The sequence below is a fragment of the Talaromyces marneffei genome, chromosome 1 (genome assembly GCF_009556855.1).
Source record: "Talaromyces marneffei chromosome 1, complete sequence".
NCBI classification, from domain to species: domain Eukaryota; kingdom Fungi; phylum Ascomycota; class Eurotiomycetes; order Eurotiales; family Trichocomaceae; genus Talaromyces; species Talaromyces marneffei.
The window spans coordinates 1,081,448-1,101,003 of NC_072348.1; the positions used below are offsets into that span (position 1 = coordinate 1,081,448).

Sequence of the window (19,556 nt, forward strand, 5' to 3'; positions counted from 1 at the left end):
TTGTTTATCTTGGTTGGAGACTCACTTTAGAGCAGGTTGAGAGATTTGGTAGATGAGAAGGATATGGAAGATAGGTAGAGATACTGAGAGAAAGGGTTAGTAAAGTGGGTTGAGAGAGTTCTAGAATATTGATTGACTTTCTAGTGGTATGGGGAAACGAAGGTTGTAATTGAGAAGGAAGAGATTGGGTGAAGTTAAGAAAAGATAGGAGTAAAGATTATTGAAGTGAGCATGAGTAGGAAAGGGAAAAGTTGTAAGAAGAGAATCCTTCAAGGAAGAGAGAGTTTGTGAGAAGATGAAGAAGAAGGGATTCCCGAGATATGGGAAGCTATGAGATGAAAATATGAGTGCGAAGACGAACGATAAGAAACATTTACTTGAGATCAGAAACTAACTCAGTTGAGAAGGTTATCTGAGCCTGAGTAGTATCCCAGTGCTCGGTGGGTTGTAAATCAAGAGTTGTAAGGTAAAGGATATAAAAGAAGTAAGAATCTGGCAAGAAAGCCTCCCAAGGATATGGATGAAGGCTGAGTGAGAAGATGGTGTGAGGAAGGACGAAAAGAGTGAACGACGAAGGACTAAGTTTCTCCTTCGTTTAAAAGGATAGGAGTAGAGATGAACCGGAAAGAGTCCAGAACGTGAAAGTGACTGGTGAGAACTACTTACTTGAGATAAGATTTATCTTTTGTAAGATCAAGTAAGTCTCAATATCCATGAAGCGGTTAGATTAATGTATATTAAAAGATCTAGTAGTAAGAGATTGGGGGGAAATGAAAATGAAAGGAGAGATTGATGAATTGAGCATCTTGGAGTGGTATTGATGAGACTACGCGTGATGATTCAGGAGATTTCTTAAATCGAGTGGTAGAATATTTGAGGTGGCCGAATATTTCTTGATTATAGTCAACTCACAATGATCATATCACAGTGGCTCTCGCAGCCGGGAAGTATTGTACAGATACTACCACATCAAGGCGCGATGAGCAGTAGATAACAAAAAGCAGAGTACAGGCGTAAAGCAAGCATAGGAAAACAGTAGTGCATCTGCTTGTACGTGCGGATGATTCTCTCAGAGAATCAAAAGGAAACAAAAACTATCTGGCAAATTGTTCGGTTTCGACAAAAGCAAAAACAAAGTCAAGGAGTGGTAAAGTGCTAAAACAAAGTAGTAAAGGATGGTTTTACTCAAAACCATAAGAGTGGCGGCCAACCTCGAAGAACAAAAGAGCGACGCTGCATAGAAGCAAGAGAAGAATCCTCAAGTAAAGTCTTGGTTATCCTGCCAGTCTGGTCGAGTTCCATTCCACCCTCTCTGCTTCAAAAATACACCCACTATCCCACCGTTTGATCTGTCTGCGGGCTGTTGAGACAATCTCATCATTAGATGAACTTGGGTGATCGGCTATTACTATAAAAAGTATGAGCATGGATGACAGAAAAAGACAGACAAAATACTTACCCAATCTCCACGATGTCATCGATGTGATTGCTCATGGCCACAAACAGATCAAAAAACAATTTACCTCCAATTTCCATCTCCATCTGCATAGTCCCGCTTCTCTTGAATGTTTTGCGGCTTCGAATGATCAGTGCTAGATAATGCGCACGGAGTCGCGATTCGGTATCCGGTGTATGCTCGTACGCAAACCGGGCAGACCTCAGAATGATATCGACGGGGATGCCACTCTGAAGGCCCTGTTTCCTAAGAGCAAGATGCTTTAGCTCATCAAGACCGTACTTATCTGCAGCACAGTAGACGACGGTATCCCGCAGGAGCTCGGCATCCGCCCCGGAATGAAACATAGTAGCCATGCTGGATCCTCGGCCACCGGTTTTGTAAACGTCCTGGGCATCCTCGAGTTCCCAAGTGTGACGGCGTTTGTGGTGAAGCAAACGCGGGAAATAGTCACCCTTGTATAGAAACTCGAGAATGCAGGATAATATCTCTGGTTCTCTTTGAGAGATTAACTGCACGTCCTTTTAAGGGTTCCAAGATACTTACTCGTCAGGAAGGTCCACCTTCTTTCCATTGGGTTCCAGGAACTGGTCCTTCAACACAGCTTCGAAATAGGTAGACCGAGAAAGAACATCCTCGTGGGCAGCAAACAGGCGCCGCTCATGGCCAACAACAATGGTCACGATGGGGCTTGTGATGGAGCTATTTTCAAAAAAGGTGAGTCGTTTTCTATATAGAATGTAGAATGATTATGCATACCTCCCCACAGGTGGACTGTCCAAGGACTCCTCCAGCTTCTCCTTGGCCTTGTCACGATAGGTCCTCTTGGCAGGCTTCACAGCCTTGCCCACTCGATTCTTTGCAGTAAAAGAACGTTTGAACATGGTGTTTGCGTTTTGTCAAAGATCTAACGAGTGACGTTGTAGACTTGCGAGAGAAGCTTGTTGGAAAAGAGCAATAATAACGAAAGAATCCAGATGATATATATAAAATAACGAACGGACGGTTTGAGTTAGTATAAAGAGCGAAAAAAAAAGTAGGATAAAAACGACGCTCTTGATTGATCATGCACGAACTCGCATGAGTATGGCGGGAGCCTTGGAAGCCTGGTCAGAAATTCCGGTGCGGTGACTTGGAAATCCTCGTTCACCAATGGATCGATCGATACCGATGGGCAACGATCGAAACAAGGAGAAAAAGATAAACAAGATCACGAAAACGTAATTTCCGATCGAGACTCTGCACATATACACAACCTTGACGGTAGTAGTAGTATGTGCGTGGTTGTCAGCGGTCGACTCTCCGAAGCGTGAAGGAAGGAAGGAAGGAAGAGAAGAGAAAGACGGGAAGACATTCAGACTCGAGATATATTTAATCACAGACGATACATATCACATGATATCGTCCAGCGTGCCAGTCACTGTGAAGGAACGAGACGACCAGAAACGAAATTAAGGCAGTGTATGCAGCATCGTTTGTGGCTGTCAGGTCATTGGAGGGGTTTATCTTCGCTAGCTGGCATGGCTGATAGGCTCCAGCATGCTTAGTTTCGCCGCATGGTACCTATCAGGTACTTTGTTTTAGTATGTTCGTAGCATGCACCTGGGCGTACCACGGGAGTCGCTCTGGTTAGCGGGGGAGATGGGGCAGCCAATGGCTTTATTTGCACGACGGCTTGGACTAACGAACAAAAGATATTCAAATCCATAGATTCAGAACTATTCCACTCAGTGACGAGAAGGACTTTTGGCCGTAAATGATTGGTCAAGAAGTGTAATAAGTGTGATTCCTAGGCACAAGAAACGTCTTTAACAAAATCTCATCGACGGTTGAATGTGGGTAGGTATTCCGAGTCGACCGCTCAGCGCCCATAACTGACTCGAGATCATGAAGACAACGATATTGATCGACGATAGCCAAGGTCACTGTCGTTTAAACAGAAGCTTTAGCGCAAATCTGCCACGTCATAACAATAACAACGTTCCTCAACTTCGAAAAGAACAATCAGTCCCGGAGACGAGGGGATGTTAGATCTACAAGCAATCTTTAGAATGGTTGCCAACGTAGGGGTGGACATAGGTGCAGGCGAACTATATATTAAATTAGCGAAAGGCCTACCGGCATGTATTACTTAACTAGTTACTTACGTTCACATTAACTAACTAATGGGAGCTGTATCTTTCGAGGCGCTGTAGATTTTCGTATCCTCTCTGATTGGCTCGATTTGTATAGATGGCATGTGGCTGTGCTATCCTTTATCCCGCGTATTAAGCTGCTGCTATTGGTGGTTAACTCACAGATGGCTGCAGATGTGGCGAGTGCGATCCCGCGGCGCCGTCAAAGCGTTCCAAGCAAGGAGTGATATCATCGTCTGGTCAACAAGGCTTATTAAGTTGACAATCTCTGCCAACAATACCTATTATTGCATTCAATTCATTTTCTATTCTTCAGCCATATAGTATATATATCCTTACTTATTGTTGAAATTTTATGATACCCAAACATGGCTCTCCAGTACATTACAAACGCGGCATCGAAAGCAAGCCCATGGAGCTCCAAACCCGTCCTGACCGACGAAGACGAAGCTTTTTTACAGCGCGTTACGTCAAATCCTGACGACGGAAGCAACAATGACATTAAGATGCCAGAAGAAGGAATAAATCCTTTGGGTAGAGATGCGCAGATTGCATTGATGGATGGTGCCCAGGACATTCCGTTGCCAATGTCGCCGTCGGAAGATATTGAGAGGGAGCTGCCTGAGCAGGTAACGGAGGCTAAGGAAGAAAAGGAGGAATTAAATCATGTCGCAGCTACAGCTACTAAGAAGAGGAGACCGTGGAGTCTTTGGATGAAGAAGGTATTTCGCCCAAACAGTTTCATACTGTAACTATTAGTTGCGATGCTGACCAATAGCCAAACAGGACAAGGGAAAGGAATCCAAGACCTACACGGAAGGAATATCTACAAAACCAACAGCCAGCGACGGCGTCCCAATAACAGACAAAGAGCAAAAAGAAGAACAAGAAGACCTCGCCATAATCATGGAACGTCTCAACCTCGCCGCCGAAAACAATCGCGCATTCTCCGTCAGCGACGAGACGCAGCAGCTCCTTTCGAAATTCAAACTGATATTTAAAGATCTCGTGACGGGCGTACCTACGGCTTACCGCGACCTGGAAAGCCTGTTGACGAACGGCGATAAACAGCTCAAGGATGCATTTGGACATCTGCCTGGGTTCTTGCAGAAGCTTGTCCAGCAGCTTCCTGAGAAATTTACCGAGTCGCTGGGTCCCGAACTCATAGCTGCAGCTGGTGAGAGGGCTTCGAAGAGTGGAGTCAACATGGAGAATGCAGGTAAAGCCGCCGCTGCGGCGCAGAAGATGGGATTCAAAACGCCGAATCTGAAGGAGCTTGTTGGCAAGCCAACTGCGATTGCAGGTATGATGAGGTCAATCATCACTTTTCTTCGAGCTCGGTTCCCGGCTGTGCTTGGAATGAATGTGTTGTGGTCTTTGGCTTTGTTCAGTAAGTTTGTGTCTCCAGCAAAGAATGGTCCAGTGCTGACAGCTTTGGTTTTGTTAGTTGTATTGCTCGCCCTTTGGTACTGTCACAAGCGCGGCAAGGAAGTACGACTAGAGAACGAACGGCTTGTCACCGAAGCAGAAATTGCCAAAATGAACGAAGAGTACGAGCAGCACATTCGGCCTACAGAAACATTGAGCACGACTGCTCCTAGAGACGCTCCGATATCCGATGTCCGGGATGGCGTTGAGCAAGTTCGGAAGACGCGAGAGCAGGCACCACTCGCGTCTGATTCTAGCACCGACCTACAATCACCCCCGACAAAGACAACAGCATCACCGGCCGCAACGGCAGTCGCAGCAACAGCCGTGTCAAGGAGTAGCAATGCGACACCTTCGCTATCTACCCCTGTCACATCAACCGCTGGAAGGAATGCCGGGCGGAATCGATTCTCGCTATTGCGAACATTCTCAAAAAGAACGAAGAGCGAAGAAACTAGGGATATTCAACCATACCCCGGCACATAACGGTTCTTCACAATATTTGGTACGATGTCAATGGGCCTGACGAATTGATGATGTATTTCCCATTTATGATGTTTCCGGAACACTCTGGTATATTTGGCCGTTATTTTTCTGTCTAGAGTCGATTTTACATGCTGTTATATTTCTTCTCAACTCAGTCAGCTTGATCATAATCTGCGCTCATAATCCACTCGCCATCCTCATCGAGCCAATTCCATCCATATTGGCCTCGAACTTCCATGGTCGTACGACCAAAATACCGACAAACATAAGCGCTTACCCCAAACAATCCTAGTGCCATAAAACCCGCCCCGCCTGAGCGTCAATAACGTCAGTGGAACCGCATTCTGTTCGCATCTGATTCGCTGCATTTTTACTGACCCATATCTGAACCCTAATTCATGATGATTAGGTCGCATGATTGGTCCGCTAGAAAAACCCTAGCGGCTCGTTGAGGAGCTTAGTGCCCCACAACCGCAAAAAAAAATAAAAAACATCAAAAAACTTTCGTGACGGACTCCACGGAGGCAAGATTTGAGGTAAATTTTCTCCGCACAGGAATCCGCTATTTATTTACGCATGTCAACACGGAACAAGTGGCCACCTGGCTGGCCCACTGGTTTCGGACTTAAAAAAAAGGAAGAAGAAAAGAGAAAAATCTTACTCTTGGGAGGCGCCTCACTCCGAGTATCGATACGTACTTTGGAAAATGTTACCTGTTCTTTAGGAGTGAGTGGAACCCCAGTCGTGGGCGCTGCAGCCTAATTGCAACTTACAAGGATCATGTACTAGTTATGAGTAGTTTTCAAGTTCGGCTGAAAAGGTTGCTCATAATGAGGTGCTTGTAGTCACGATAAGTCATATTAAATCGATTTTCTTCGTGCGACCGGTATCTGGCACCAGGAGAAATCCACACTTGGGAAATCTGGGTGTCGTTTTGACGATTGGACGCTTTGTGGTGGTTGAGGGATGAAATGATTGGCCGTCGCACATGTTGCTATGATTCATCATGGAATCTGGTAGGGTTGCGATTTCGCTGAAGAAGATGGGTAACAGTAGTATTTTTCTTGTATTAGCCGCTAGGCTGCCATTCAATACTTCGAGGGCTATCAGGACTTAGTTATAGCACAGATAAGTATGATAAGTTAGATACAAATCATGCGAGGGGAGTGATTGATAAACTGCAGAGCACGGGGTAGAAGATGCTCAGTGTCCACAGCACGGGCTGTAAGTCTGTATGTAATAATAAATACATTGTAACAAGGATGTAAAATTGGGCAGTCTGGTGGGGTGACGCATTCCCATATTAGGCTTTTTCAAGGACAGTTTCGGATTTTCATGTTCTCTCCAACATTGTTATGGATACGTCTTTTCTCCGACACCGCCACATCGTCTTTTGCCGTCCTCGAGCATGAAACTATGAATTAATTATTTGAATCTGCCATGTGTACATTTTTAACTACATGCATGTATAGGTACCTAGTTGGCTGTGCGCTGGCCGATGGATTACTGCCTCCTGCATATACTCGACATCGGGGGCTTCTTCTTAATGCTGTTTCCTTCAGTATCATAGGTTGGAAGTAGTCCCGCATCCAGGGTGGTATGCGATTACGTAGAGATAGCTAATCGGCGGTCAAGGACTTCACCCAGACAGTCGCTGAACCATATCATATATCTGTTGGCGTGATGTTCTTGGCCTAAGTCTACTTGATGATACTACACTCGCAATGTCCCTTCTACAATAGCATTATCAAAATGCTCAGCATGAGATTGCACAAGATCGGGTGATTGCATATAAATACGTACATACCGTCGAGTATGTCACTCGTACTACGTAGTAAGTAATTGATACGGATTATTACATACAGCATGGCTAAACAGACGGATCGTCGTAATTGCCAATCGACTCCATTGGCACAATTCCATTGGACGTGCAATATGCGGTGAGTCCATGCGGCAGCTGATTGGCTCTCCCCTGCCAAAAAAAGATCTAGAGAATGGGAACCCCACCTTCCTGCAGTAAAAATTGATCCCGCCTTGCACCAATTGCAGCGCCGCCTCGATCAGCGCCCGTAACACCATCGTATTACCACCTGTTACCTATTACCGGCCGTACTGTACGATGACTTTTCTTTTTCCCGGTTTCTCTCCTCTCTGTTTTATTTTCCTTCCCCTACTCTCTTCCTCCCTTCCTTCTTCTCTTCCCTTGACATATCGTCATAACTTGCAACCATCTACACTCACCACCTTCCAACGACAATAGAAACCATCTCCTCAACTCCCTCCAACCAGATATCGTCGACAGGAAACCGCCCAAGATGGCATTCGCTGAGCTGTAAATTCCCTGCTGGGGAGGGGCGGTCTGTCCCCCTCTTCCCAGTCCAGTCAGCTCTTCGAAGATACAATTTCATAAATCGACCTTGACGATATCTGTTATCCTCTTTTGACGCTTGCGTTAAGGCACGTCGAAATTGCCCTTGAGATCATACAAGAAAAGGCACTTTTTGTATGTCCGATTGAGGACTGGAAAGTGTTTTCCTGCGCAACTTGTTTTCCCCCCTCTTTCTCTCTCGAACTCTCCCCGACACTGCCGATTCGAAAACCTTCCTCCTACGGACGACGAAAATCTTGAATAATCATATCCATAACTTCTATCCGCCATCCTATCATTGAACGAATTCAACCTATCGATACTAGCCTACGGCCATATTTAACACCCTTACACATATCATACCAAAATAAATGCCGAAAACGAGCTCGCAATCCCCAAAGCGGTCACCATTGGCCATGGGAAAATACCGCCGATCAGAACTGTCGCAATTGACATCAGCGCGAAACAAAGGCCTCAAACACCCGGCTGGAAAAAAGACTGTCACAACCAAGAGTCTAAACAGAAAAAGGAAGCCGTCTTTTTCTTCTATCTCAACCATATCCTCGGTATCCGGCTTCGAAGATGATGATGAACAGGATGAAGCAGACTCCGAAGCAAGCTCCGATGAAGAGGACGAGTCCGCTCGTCGGACCCCGTCTTACGGAGGCAAGAGCCGCAGAGGGCCTAAGACGGGGTCAAAGATGAAATCCTCTACTCTATCCACCATCAAGAAGAGAAAGCTTTCCTATGATGAAGGCTACGAGGGCCAACAAAGTAGCGCCGGTGACTCGGACAGCGATTATGCGGCCGTTGACGAGATTGACGACGACGAAGACATGGATGTCGAGAAGCTTGAAGAGCAAATGATTCTCGAGTCCGAAGAGGATAGTCAAATGATGAAAAGCACATTCTCCACGTCAGATGCCCCCGACCTTGACGTGTGGGAGGGATTCGGTAGCTTCGATGATCATATCCTGTTCTCCACGGAACCTCTACTCGAGGACAACCTATACAGTGCAATGGAGACATTCGGCGAGACTGATTTCACTAGCGAAGCCGTCGAAACCCCTGTACAAAGACATGTCCATTTCGTTGTCGAAGAGGATGACGACGCCGACTCGGACTCTTCCAGTGATAGCCGCGACGGTAGTACTGACGATGAGATTCCTGGTGATTTCTTACAACAAGACAGCCTGGATCCTACTCTTCGCCGTATGATTGATAGTGACTACGACCCCAGCAACAACCAGCGATATGAAGAAATATTTGGGGAGTCCGATATCAGCCATCCGGCCAATATTTATCACGTAGAGTCGGACGCCGTCTCAGACGGCTCTAGTGGCTATGAAAGTATGCTTCCCAATAGCAATTTATGGTCTTATCTACGTCATTAGATTACTAACATACGATTGATAGCCGACGATGGAGAAACAACAGATGAGGATCTACCACCCCCAGCCACCATCACACATCCGCGATCTATTCTACGACGAGATTCGACAACTTCGTTGACAACAACCGGAGACTCTACCAGCCAGAGGTCGAACCCACCACGTCGGCGCGGACCTATTATGGGAACATTTGTCGCTGATCCCAAAAAGCCAGTTGCTCTTGTCGATTGCACTGGCAAACATCTAGTCATTATCCCTGCATATGCCTCTTCTCGTCACGACTGGCTGGAGTCGGCGACCAACAGCATGTGCGGAACAGCACATAATAGCCCTCGAACAACCACCATGCATCTGGTCGATGAAAGCGACACAGATGCTCTTACTTCACCGAACGGGTTTGAACTGAACCCAATGTTGAGTTCCGGTAACCTCATGATGACCGCTTTGGGCAATGATGCCACCCCTGGTGGGCAAGTTATGGGTCCACCCGAAGCGTTCTATCCATCGCAGAGTTATGGCGGAGACAGCTCGTATGATGAGGACGATGAGGACGATGAACGCATGCTGAATGTTGATGATTTTATTGACTTTGGCAATGGATCGTCTGACGAAGAAGATGAGGGGATGAACAAGGGATCTGACGATGACGAAGGCCTCACGAATTCACCGGCAGTTGTGTCCAATATGCAAGGCCTGACCACACCGACACCAAACCGAGCCAATGGCAATGATAACGATAGTGCCGAGCGATTCCTCAACCATCTAGACAAAGGAATTGTGACTGCTTTCCGCCGTAATCACACTCGATATCAGACCTTGATTCGCCTTCCTCAACACCGCGAGTTTATGCCAGCCAATTCTCCATCTCGCGCAGCTAGTGTGTTCAAACACTCTCGTTATGCTGATCCTCGTACTCCCCCTCGCAAGCGCAAGAGCAGTCAATATTCGGGCGGCGAAGCCGTGCGACGCAAATTAATTGACGGCCATCAACGCAATCAGCTCTCTTTCTAGAGTGGTGCATCTACCACCTTACTTATACACTCTTTTGCATAAAGACATCGACTTTCTTTAACTTTTCTCTCTTCATTACATGTTGATACCGTGTCTATGTGTAATGTATTACATTCACACCATGTTTTATTAGGTGACGAAAGGGTTTGTGATACGGTATATGAATGGGATTCTGGATGGAGGCGGGCGGCAAGGAGAACCGGCGCAGCGGCGCTATGACGGGACGATGTTGATCTGACTGTCAATAAACAGTTCTCAGATTATGATTTTGATTGGGTTTATGATGATGGCATCTGGGTGTTGATCACTGGTTTAATGACTGGATAGATCAAAAGTTTCTTTTATGTTTGTGGATTTAGTCGATACCTTGGAGTTAGTTGTGATTAGTAATGATGAACATATATATACATTCAAACTTGTGCTGAATTGTAGACCGTGGCTATTCGACGGAGATCTCTATCAATACCTAGGCATTGATCAATTGTATCTAGAATTAATTCGATACATATCCATGGATATATATATATATATTTATTTATTTATTTAGTAACGAGCAGTGCTCCGAATCATGAGGAATGAAATGGGGTAATAGAGCTAATTGGAGTGCTCTTCTTTCATATTCTCAAGTGAAAAATTCAGGGATGGGGAGCCCTCCGGTTCCAGATCATAGTCCGGCCATAGGTACTGTATAATTTGCCTACACTCCGGGGGTCTGGTTAGGAACAAGACAGAGGTAGAAATTACATGGGTTCAGGCAGCCACCCTTGCGATGTATTTATTCATTGTCAGAACTTATGACACGGAGTAACATTTTACTCAACGAATAACCCGGTAACCAACAGGAGAGAAAAGGGTGACACAGTTGATATAAGGGATCCTGCCCGTTTCTGCTGGAGGTACTGGTAGTAGGGAACCACGAACCACTGGATCGATCGGACACAAAAAATCCCTCTATAACTATGCGTGGGCACATAAAGGAGATCCAGGGATTCCAAGGACGGCACGTACTACATAGTACTACATAGTATCGTCTATAGTGTGTCTATACTTAGGTTGTGGTATAGTTAGGCGAATGCCGGCATTCTGACCATGTGTGACCGGTGGCTGCATAAACATACAGGTCTGAAACTGGATGGTTGGGGTGTATGTACTAGGTAGGCACAGAGTAAGTTCCCCGGAACAGGAACAGGAACAGGATGACAAGGATATATCGATTTTCGCCGACACGGACAACTGACAACCGGCAAAGCACACCGGCAAAAAGCGGACTACACAGGGTCTAGAAGTGACCAGTTAGATAGGAATTGTAGGGATGTGTAACTGGCTGCTTCGTATTTCCTTGACCATTCAAAGACCACATCCAGCGTTATCCGTGTATCCGTTTTTGCATTGAAAAATGTACCAGTTCGCATTGCACTTTGTACGTTGTGTGCTCCGTGCCGCCAGACCAGACCTACAGAGTGCCTGCTACTCTGGACTCCGCTCAATAGTATGCGCGGTTATTAATCTATGTGGCATCTTGGCATTGAGGGGCCGGCCGGCGCCTATACGATTTATTGTCTATAGAAGATAGATGTATACCATGGATGTGGTATTCGGTTAAGTCGAAAGCAGACTGAAGATTGAGCTTCGTATGCGTTGCTCAGGGGTAATCTTGAGGTTGCACAAATAGAACAAGACTATCACATTGTGGGTTGGCGCGGGCACTTGAGCTGAACAACGCTTTCTTGTCTAGAGACTGTAAACGTTTGTTTCTTTACTCGAGAAGTGTGAGAGGTAAAGAGGTAAAGAGGCAACTCGGCGAGTAAGTTGTAGAGAAGGACACAAACCAACCAATTAGATCAACCGGAACAATCGAGTTCTCCTCCGTGGCTGGCGTGGGCTGATACACCAAGCGTTTCACACCCTGACTTGGCTTTTTGCTTTCCCCTGATCCCAAGTTCTACTACTCCGTACCGAGTAGTTAACTAGTTGACTAGCTAACTAACTGAGCCCACTTAGTCACACTAGCCTAATGCAAGTTTTTTCTTCCCTTTCTGACCGACACATGCCACAAACTTCAAAGTCAAGCAAAAGGTGAACGGGTCCAACCGGATCGTCACGGGGCCATCACGGGCCACCGCCCATCATGGTTGGGTTAGTAGAGGAAAAAGAAAAGTGTCGTGGATAGCCGATCCGTTGAATGTGTCAATAGAATGCAGAGATTGGACGTCTAACTACGGAGTAAATTCTTTGTGCTCTTGGAAACCCCCCCGAAATATGGATTCTCGCTGGTCAGCGGCCGTGGTTAATGCATGCACATCGTACCTATGCTCAACCTCCATTCTACGAGTAGACGCATCAACTCAACTTCCTCTTTCGACTCACATCGAGACATACTGTGTTTCTTCCAGTTACGTACTGGGTAGAATCCGTCAGTGTGTGATTCGACCGTCATCAGGCTGTGGCGTCAGTAGCAAAGTCTTGGCTTGAGTCGATTTGTTGCACTGGATTGAGACTCCCGACAAAAGTTCCTGTTAAAGGCAACTGTTGTGCTACGGAGGCACTCCGTATACGGGTATCAGTCAGGTTTAGTTCTCGTCTACGACTCTCTCTACTCCGTCCGTAGTACAGAGAGTAGTACAATCGAGCCGGCCCATCATCTGATGGGGCCCTTGAAAGGCTTCCAAGCCTTCAAGGACCACTCGAGGCGAAACGCCACGAGTTTGAGTGGATAGACGGAGTAAAGACCAAAAGGATGCCTAGCCTTCGACAGTACCGTTGAAGTACGGAGTAGCCCCGCGTGTACTACCAGAGTGCTACAGACTCTGTAGGTAGAGTAAAACCTTCCGAATCCAGTAACGGCCAATAAGGTAAAAAGCCCTAAGCCCGTCCCAACCGGCTCTAACGTCGGAGGTTTGACACCGTTTTGGCCATCTCGAAACAATGACCTTTCCTGTTCCTGGCGCTAATCCGCCTTTTAAGCAAGTCTAAAGAGTCTAAAGAATTGAGTTTGACTGCTTTTGTTTTAGAGTCTTCAGTTCTAATCCTTTTTCAGTCATGGGAAATGCGATGACCCACCCATATTGTAGCAAACTTATAAGAGGCTTTTAATGGTGTTCGGCACTGACCAGTCTGATGGCCAGATTCGTGCGAATCGTGCCTGACAGCTTGATTAGCTCGATTGCCAAAAACTTGATCTGGTTTAACCCTGAGGCTGTGTTGACCATCGGGCGTCTGGGGTTTTCCTCAGAATGTCTTACTTTTTGAGTGCCTGGACAGGGACATCGTCCGATTGTTGCAAATAGTCAACCATCCAGTTGTACGCGATTGGTGGGGATATAGTAGCCCACTACGTAGTGGGAAGGTGGAAGTTGAACTAAGCATGGAGACTGTAGCAGTGACTAGTTACCTAGTCACCGACTACACTGCATAGTACAGAGTAGAATCTGATTGTGCAGTGCTTTGTTTTTCGTCCCCTTCTCGCTGACCCAAGTGGCCCCTCTTGTAGAACCAGAAACTAGTGGTTTGAAACAAAGCGAGGAATCTTAATCCGTAAAAGCGTATTGTTCCTGTCACCAGACTGGTTGATAGCCATGCATAGTCGCTGGCCAGTGAGGTAACTACCTCGCATACATTGGAGTCGATTTAAATCCTCATGTCGTCCCCAGCCTGTGACTCTTCCTTATCTTCTCTTTTCCTCACTCTGTATTCAGTCTTCACACTTCTCCTTTTTTGTCACTTTTGTTTCTTGTACCTCTCTATACCGGCTCTGTGAGCTGCGTCATTCGTTAAACAATAACATTCGTTTGGAGTCAACACTCCTATACAAAAATCGTCTCTCACTTGACGTTTGAAACACATACTATCGTTAACCCGTAACACTATCTCGTTTTCAATATGAAGTTCTCTTCTGTCAGTGCTGTGGCCGCCTTCTTGGCCGTCCAGCAGGTCTCTGCTTTCGTGAGTCATCTACTTGCCTATCGATGAGAAGTTGTCTGGATGCATGGTACTAACTTTGATCAGTGGGACACCGAAAGCTGCTTCCCTAGCCCAAGCAATTGTGACAACAAATGTACCGACACTCAGAAGAATGGCTGGGAGTGGTCATGGTTGAACCCTGGCCAGACTCTCCAGAACTTCGACGGCTTCGGATTCTCTGGCTTCACTTGCTCTGAGCGCAGCGGCGGAAAGGGCAAGCGTACTTCTGTATGTCCTCGACCGGCATCACCATATAAGTGATCTTTCTAATAATGATAGGATAAATGCATCTCTGGCTCCATCTCCAAGTCCAAGCCCGGCAAGGCACCAGCTCCCTCGATTAGCTGCGGCGCCGATATTGATGCCTTCTCCATCACCCACTTCAGTGTCTTCACTGAGAAGGATACCGACGTTAACTTCCACTTTGGCATGCCTGATGGAAGCAAGTGTTCGTTCACAACCAAGTGTGGATCGGAGGGCACAGATGTCCCCAACAAACAGTGCGGTGGTGCTACCTCCGTCAGCTGGACTATTCCTGACCACAGTGACGTTGATGACTGTGGATTCGGTATATACTCTATTGGATTTGACTGCAACCCTGGCACTGGCTCTCCCAAGCCTCCTCCCAAGCCTCCCGCTACTCTCCCTCCCAAGCCTCCTGCTACTCTTCCTCCCAAGCCTCCTGCTACTCTTCCTCCCAAACCTCCCGCTACTGTCCCTGTTTCGGTGCCAGTCCTCTCTGTTCCTACCGCCCCTGTCTCTGTTCCAGTGAGTGTTCCTGGAAAACCGACCGAGGCTGCTCCTACCAGTGCTCCTGCCACTTCTCCTGCTGGTACTTCTCCTGCTGGTACCCCTCCTGCCGGTACTCCTCCTGCTGAAACTGTCCCTGCTGAAACTGTCCCTGCCTCTGCTCCTGGCACTTCTCCCGCTCCTGCAACTCCCGCTGTTCCCACCTCCGCTGTCCCCGGAACCCCTGTCGTTGGCCAGTCCAGCCCAGCTGTTTCCTCCGTCGGCGCTGTTTCGACCGCCCCCGTGCAGAGCTTCAGCACTTCCACCGTCTTCACAACCACCGAAGTCACCATCACCAGCTGCGCTCCCACCGTCACCAACTGCCCCGCTGAGTCCAAGACTGTCGTCACCCAGACCATTGCTATCTCTACCACCATCTGCCCCGTCACTGCCACCGAGACGGGCGTCCCCGGCGTCCCCGGCGCCGCCAGCACCGCACCTGCACCGGCACCCGAAGGCGCTGCCAGCAGCACCTCGCCCGCCGGAACCAGCCCTACCTCCAGCCCTGCTCCCGGCCCTCAGGACTCCTGTCCCAGCGTCGTCCCCAAGTGTATCAACACCTGGCTCCCAGACACCTGCGCCGACAACACCGACGTGTCCTGCTACTGCCCTTCATCCAACGCCACCGCAGCCATCATCTCCTGTATCCAGGCCTGGAGCGCCGACTCTTCTGAAGTTTCCACCGCCTTGTCTTACTTCACCGGTATCTGCAGTGGCTTCATCCCCGGTAACCCCGGCATCGTCACCGCTGTCCCCTCAACCATCACCCTGGCGCCTACCCCCGCTCCTTCTGGTACTGCTGCTGCCACTTCCGTGCCATGCACCACCATCACCTTCTCTTCTAGCACATACACCGTTCCTCAAGTCGCTTTCACGACTGCTTCTCCCACTGGCGTTGGTGCTACCCCCACCGTCGGCCTTATTGGCGTAACCTCCATCCCTGCAAACACCAACCCCGTGGCCGCTGTCACCACCTTGGCCACCAAGACCAGCGCCGTCCCTGGCGTCGCCGGCGCTACAGGCGTCAAGACCCCCACCGCCTCCTCGACATTGAAACCTTTCACCGGTGCCGCCGTCCCAGGCGCCATTGTCTCACGACAGGGCATGCTCTTGACCGGTGTCATGGGCATGTTGGCTCTCTTCCTCTAGACGCTGCCTTGTCCCGTGATTATTGATAAAGATTCGATCATTCTTTGAAAGCTAGCCTGCTTTTTTTTGTTTTTTTTTTTTTTTTAATTGTTATGTGCCATGTTTCCGGATTCGGCTGGTCTGTTATGGTATCCCATTTCAGTCCATCTTTTAGGTATTTGATTATAATGACGGAAGGAAAGGGAAGAGTGGTATATCCGGATTAATTTACTTCTTACACTCCTTTCACACTATTCTTGAGAGAGAATATACATATATACATTGCCTAGGCAGTTAAAGTCCTAGAGCTCTCAATTTGATATCCAATTCAAAAGTTTTTTTAACTACATAACTTCCTGCGCTTGTCAAACGTAGTTTTGAATAGTAATAATGCAACTTGATAGAAGAAAAGACAGATCTATTCTATAATTTACATTAGGTAGACATGTTTTAAAGAAGCTAAAAATCCTCCAACGGCGCGGCCTGCGCATCCTTATAACTGATCCCATGCACATATCTACTCAACATCGGCTCCTCATCCACGCCACAATGCAGGTTTCCATCTCTTCCACGAAACCAACCAAGTCCATACCGTTTATTCTTGGACACAAGCATGGCCCTCATCTGGTCATTAGTAAACCGCTCCGTATTCACAAAATCGTCCAGCATATGGGACTGGTGCACGAATGCCAGAATCGAAGCAATCGTGGACGGCGGTCGAGGAACGAAATAACGTCGTCGACAGACTAGGGCCAAGGCCGCGGAACATAACAGGAAGAATACGACGACGGTCGAGATGGCGGAAGAGGTCATGAAGGATTGCTCGGTTTCGTCCTTGATGGATAGTGACGCGGACGTTACCGTCAAAACATCGCTGAGGATCGATCCGACGCCAATCAGCGAGACGAGATAGTGCTTATTCAGCATGGCCTGAAAGGGTAGTACGCCGTAAGGGGTGCCCTGATAATCGAGCGTGAGCGTATTCTCGGGGCGAGCATTCCCCTGCGACAAGGCATAAAATGGTTCCAGCATTTTGATCGCAAACTCCAGCGCCGTCCAGATCTGTTTTGCGATAACAGCCAGTAGCACTGGTAACCAGGGAAGCTTGACTGCTACCACGTTTGCATTCGTATAAGTCACGACGGGGATCGCAGCGACGAGGAAAGTCAGATAGATTAAAAACACGATGCCGGGGATACGACGAAGCGCAATCGGATGCGGTGACGCGGTTGAAAAGGGTTCAAGGGTGCTTTCTTCGGTGTGTTTGACGTATTCTCCTTGCCATATACTCGATTTGTATAGCACGTAGCGACGATGTCGAAGTCGTTTGTGTATATCATTGTCCGTGGCGGTATCCATGCCCTGGAAATCATTCAGAATATGAGATTTGGTTGCCATGGACGCAATCCCTGCAATACCCTTGGGATCACTGAGTAAGCCGGATTTCCGTTGAAGCTGGAATACCAACACCAGCGCCATGACGGCCACCAGTGCAAGACAACCCGTGACCAGCCTGGACCAAGCCGTGTCGATATGCACAAAATATATGAACCGATCCGACGAATGGCATATCTTGTCCGGACAGTCCGGGTTCTGGATCGGCATGACCGAGGCGTTTTGTAAGGATGGTGCTGCTGTGGTTGCCAGGATGGCTCCGAGGGATGCCACCAGGACCGTCCAATGACGGTTTTTCACGGCTTTATAAGGGACAAAATAGCTGAAGAGTGTGGTGTAGTCGAGATTGAGTGATTTCGAGGCAATGTTACCCGTTGGTTGAGAAAGTTGGTAGTATGGTTCGAGTCTTTTGACGTTGTATTCCATGATCTGCCACAGCACACCATATGTGACCATCACCAGAGTCGGGAGGTATTTCCATGCAAAGAATTGCGAAGCCGGGATTTCGGCTACATCGTTGAACTGTATGAGGCCTTTCCCTTGTGATTCGAGAGATTTTGATTGTTGATAGAGATATTCCTGCACGCCTGCCAGCCCTAATGACACGACGATGAGCATGAGTAAGTAAGGGGCCGTCATTGAGAATGGTTTCCAGTTCGGTTTCTCAGGGTCCGCCGGATAAAAGAAACTTGCTTCCTCTTCAAGTGAAGTAGGGGTTCTATAAGTTGGGCGGCGTTCGGCTCCTTCCAAACTACTCAAATCCACCGCTGGGCCGGCAGCAGCTTCTTTGACGGAGACAATCATGTTTTTCTGATTAGCAAGTTGCTGCCCGTATTCTCGCGCGGTGTTGTGTACCACCATCTCGTTGGGTTTGGGGGTTGATTCTCGCGGTTGATGCGCATTATTTCCGACGCTGCTGCTGCAATAAGGAAACGCATCCTGATGTCGCGCAACATCGCTCCCCGGGCCCTCCAAGAATGAGATATCGACCGTGACAAAATCTTCTTCATTCAGATTCTCCAGCTCTTGATTATTATTTGCAGGTTGTTTATTCTTTATCGACCACAAAGACCGGACACCAGAGGGTGTCAATGGACTCGCTGATGGTAGTATTGAGGTTGACCGTCTCAAATCGCGCCTGTTCTTGGTTAGTGATTGAACGGTTGTATGCCGTCGCATACTCAGTCTTTGCGACAGGCGTGGAATGAGACGACTGTTTTCGAGTCGTGGCGACGGCATGATTGGATTGGATTCAGGCATAGGTTCTGGCTCATATGTCGCCTCGTGAAAAGCAGACATGCCAGAATAATGAGCTGGGGGTGGCCTAAAAGCAGACTTGTGAAAAACAGACGACGGTTCCACAGGATGCATTTCGAGGTCATCACGATCATTGAAATCGTAGTCATATTGCGAAGAACCGGCAACGCGAGAGTATGCTGCGCGCGAAACTGGCGCTGGATACTTGTGCTTAACAGCGCCGCCTTCTAGCAAAGGCGAAGTATCCATTTTTCTTTAATCCAATGTTCAACCCGCTTTGAGATGAAAGCGAGTCAAGATGCAGTTACTTGAAACAAAACAAACGTTGGCTTTCTGGCGGCGCGTAATGACACCAACACTGACAAAAGTTTAATCTGATATCTGCAAACGAGTGACTAGGACAATAGCAGGATTTGCGCTTGGGCAACCTAAAGTTGAGTGTCGCACGCCGCAGCGCTTAGGGAGCGGTAGTTGGTCGATTTCATGCTCGTCGTGGTTGATGGCGTGTAACCTGAAGAATGAACAGGAAGAGAAACAAAAAGTACATCGGTCTCAACAAGGCTGCAGAGAACTTGACTCAAGGTAAAGCGAGACTTACGAGGAAATTGACTAGAGCTGAATCTGCAGATGTCCATGCGGCGGGGGCTGGTGGCTTAGTTGATCAATGCTAATGATCCTATATTAGCCTTGCCGAATAGCGCTCACTCTATAGGCGCCGACGTCTTGGCTCAGCGCTAGCTTAGTATCAACAG

The 19,556-nt window shown here is 47.7% G+C and overlaps 5 protein-coding genes across 5 annotated transcripts; 3 read left to right on the forward strand and 2 right to left on the reverse strand.

Moving 5' to 3' along the window:
- Positions 1–1,380: 1,380 nt before the first annotated feature.
- EYB26_000396 (uncharacterized protein) lies at positions 1,381–2,340 on the reverse strand (the record flags this gene model as incomplete). Its single annotated transcript, XM_054259712.1, has 4 exons — positions 1,381–1,408; positions 1,460–1,954; positions 2,003–2,158; positions 2,216–2,340. The coding sequence occupies 4 exons, from the start codon at positions 2,338–2,340 to the stop codon at positions 1,381–1,383; spliced, it is 804 nt and encodes a 267-aa protein (XP_054115687.1).
- A 1,619-nt stretch (positions 2,341–3,959) lies between these two features.
- Positions 3,960–5,505, forward strand: EYB26_000397 (uncharacterized protein; the record flags this gene model as incomplete). The annotated part of the gene is made up of 3 exons (XM_054259713.1): positions 3,960–4,313; positions 4,378–4,981; positions 5,039–5,505. The coding sequence occupies 3 exons, from the start codon at positions 3,960–3,962 to the stop codon at positions 5,503–5,505; spliced, it is 1,425 nt and encodes a 474-aa protein (XP_054115688.1).
- A 2,739-nt stretch (positions 5,506–8,244) lies between these two features.
- Positions 8,245–10,275, forward strand: EYB26_000398 (uncharacterized protein; the record flags this gene model as incomplete). The annotated part of the gene is made up of 2 exons (XM_054259714.1): positions 8,245–9,223; positions 9,290–10,275. 2 exons carry the CDS (start codon positions 8,245–8,247, stop codon positions 10,273–10,275), a joined length of 1,965 nt encoding a protein of 654 aa, XP_054115689.1.
- A 3,879-nt stretch (positions 10,276–14,154) lies between these two features.
- On the forward strand, positions 14,155–16,173 carry EYB26_000399 (uncharacterized protein; the record flags this gene model as incomplete). The annotated part of the gene is made up of 3 exons (XM_054259715.1): positions 14,155–14,217; positions 14,281–14,463; positions 14,515–16,173. 3 exons carry the CDS (start codon positions 14,155–14,157, stop codon positions 16,171–16,173), a joined length of 1,905 nt encoding a protein of 634 aa, XP_054115690.1.
- A 438-nt stretch (positions 16,174–16,611) lies between these two features.
- EYB26_000400 (uncharacterized protein) lies at positions 16,612–19,053 on the reverse strand (the record flags this gene model as incomplete). The annotated part of the gene is made up of 1 exon (XM_054259716.1): positions 16,612–19,053. One exon carries the CDS (start codon positions 19,051–19,053, stop codon positions 16,612–16,614), a length of 2,442 nt encoding a protein of 813 aa, XP_054115691.1.
- Positions 19,054–19,556: the final 503 nt, after the last annotated feature.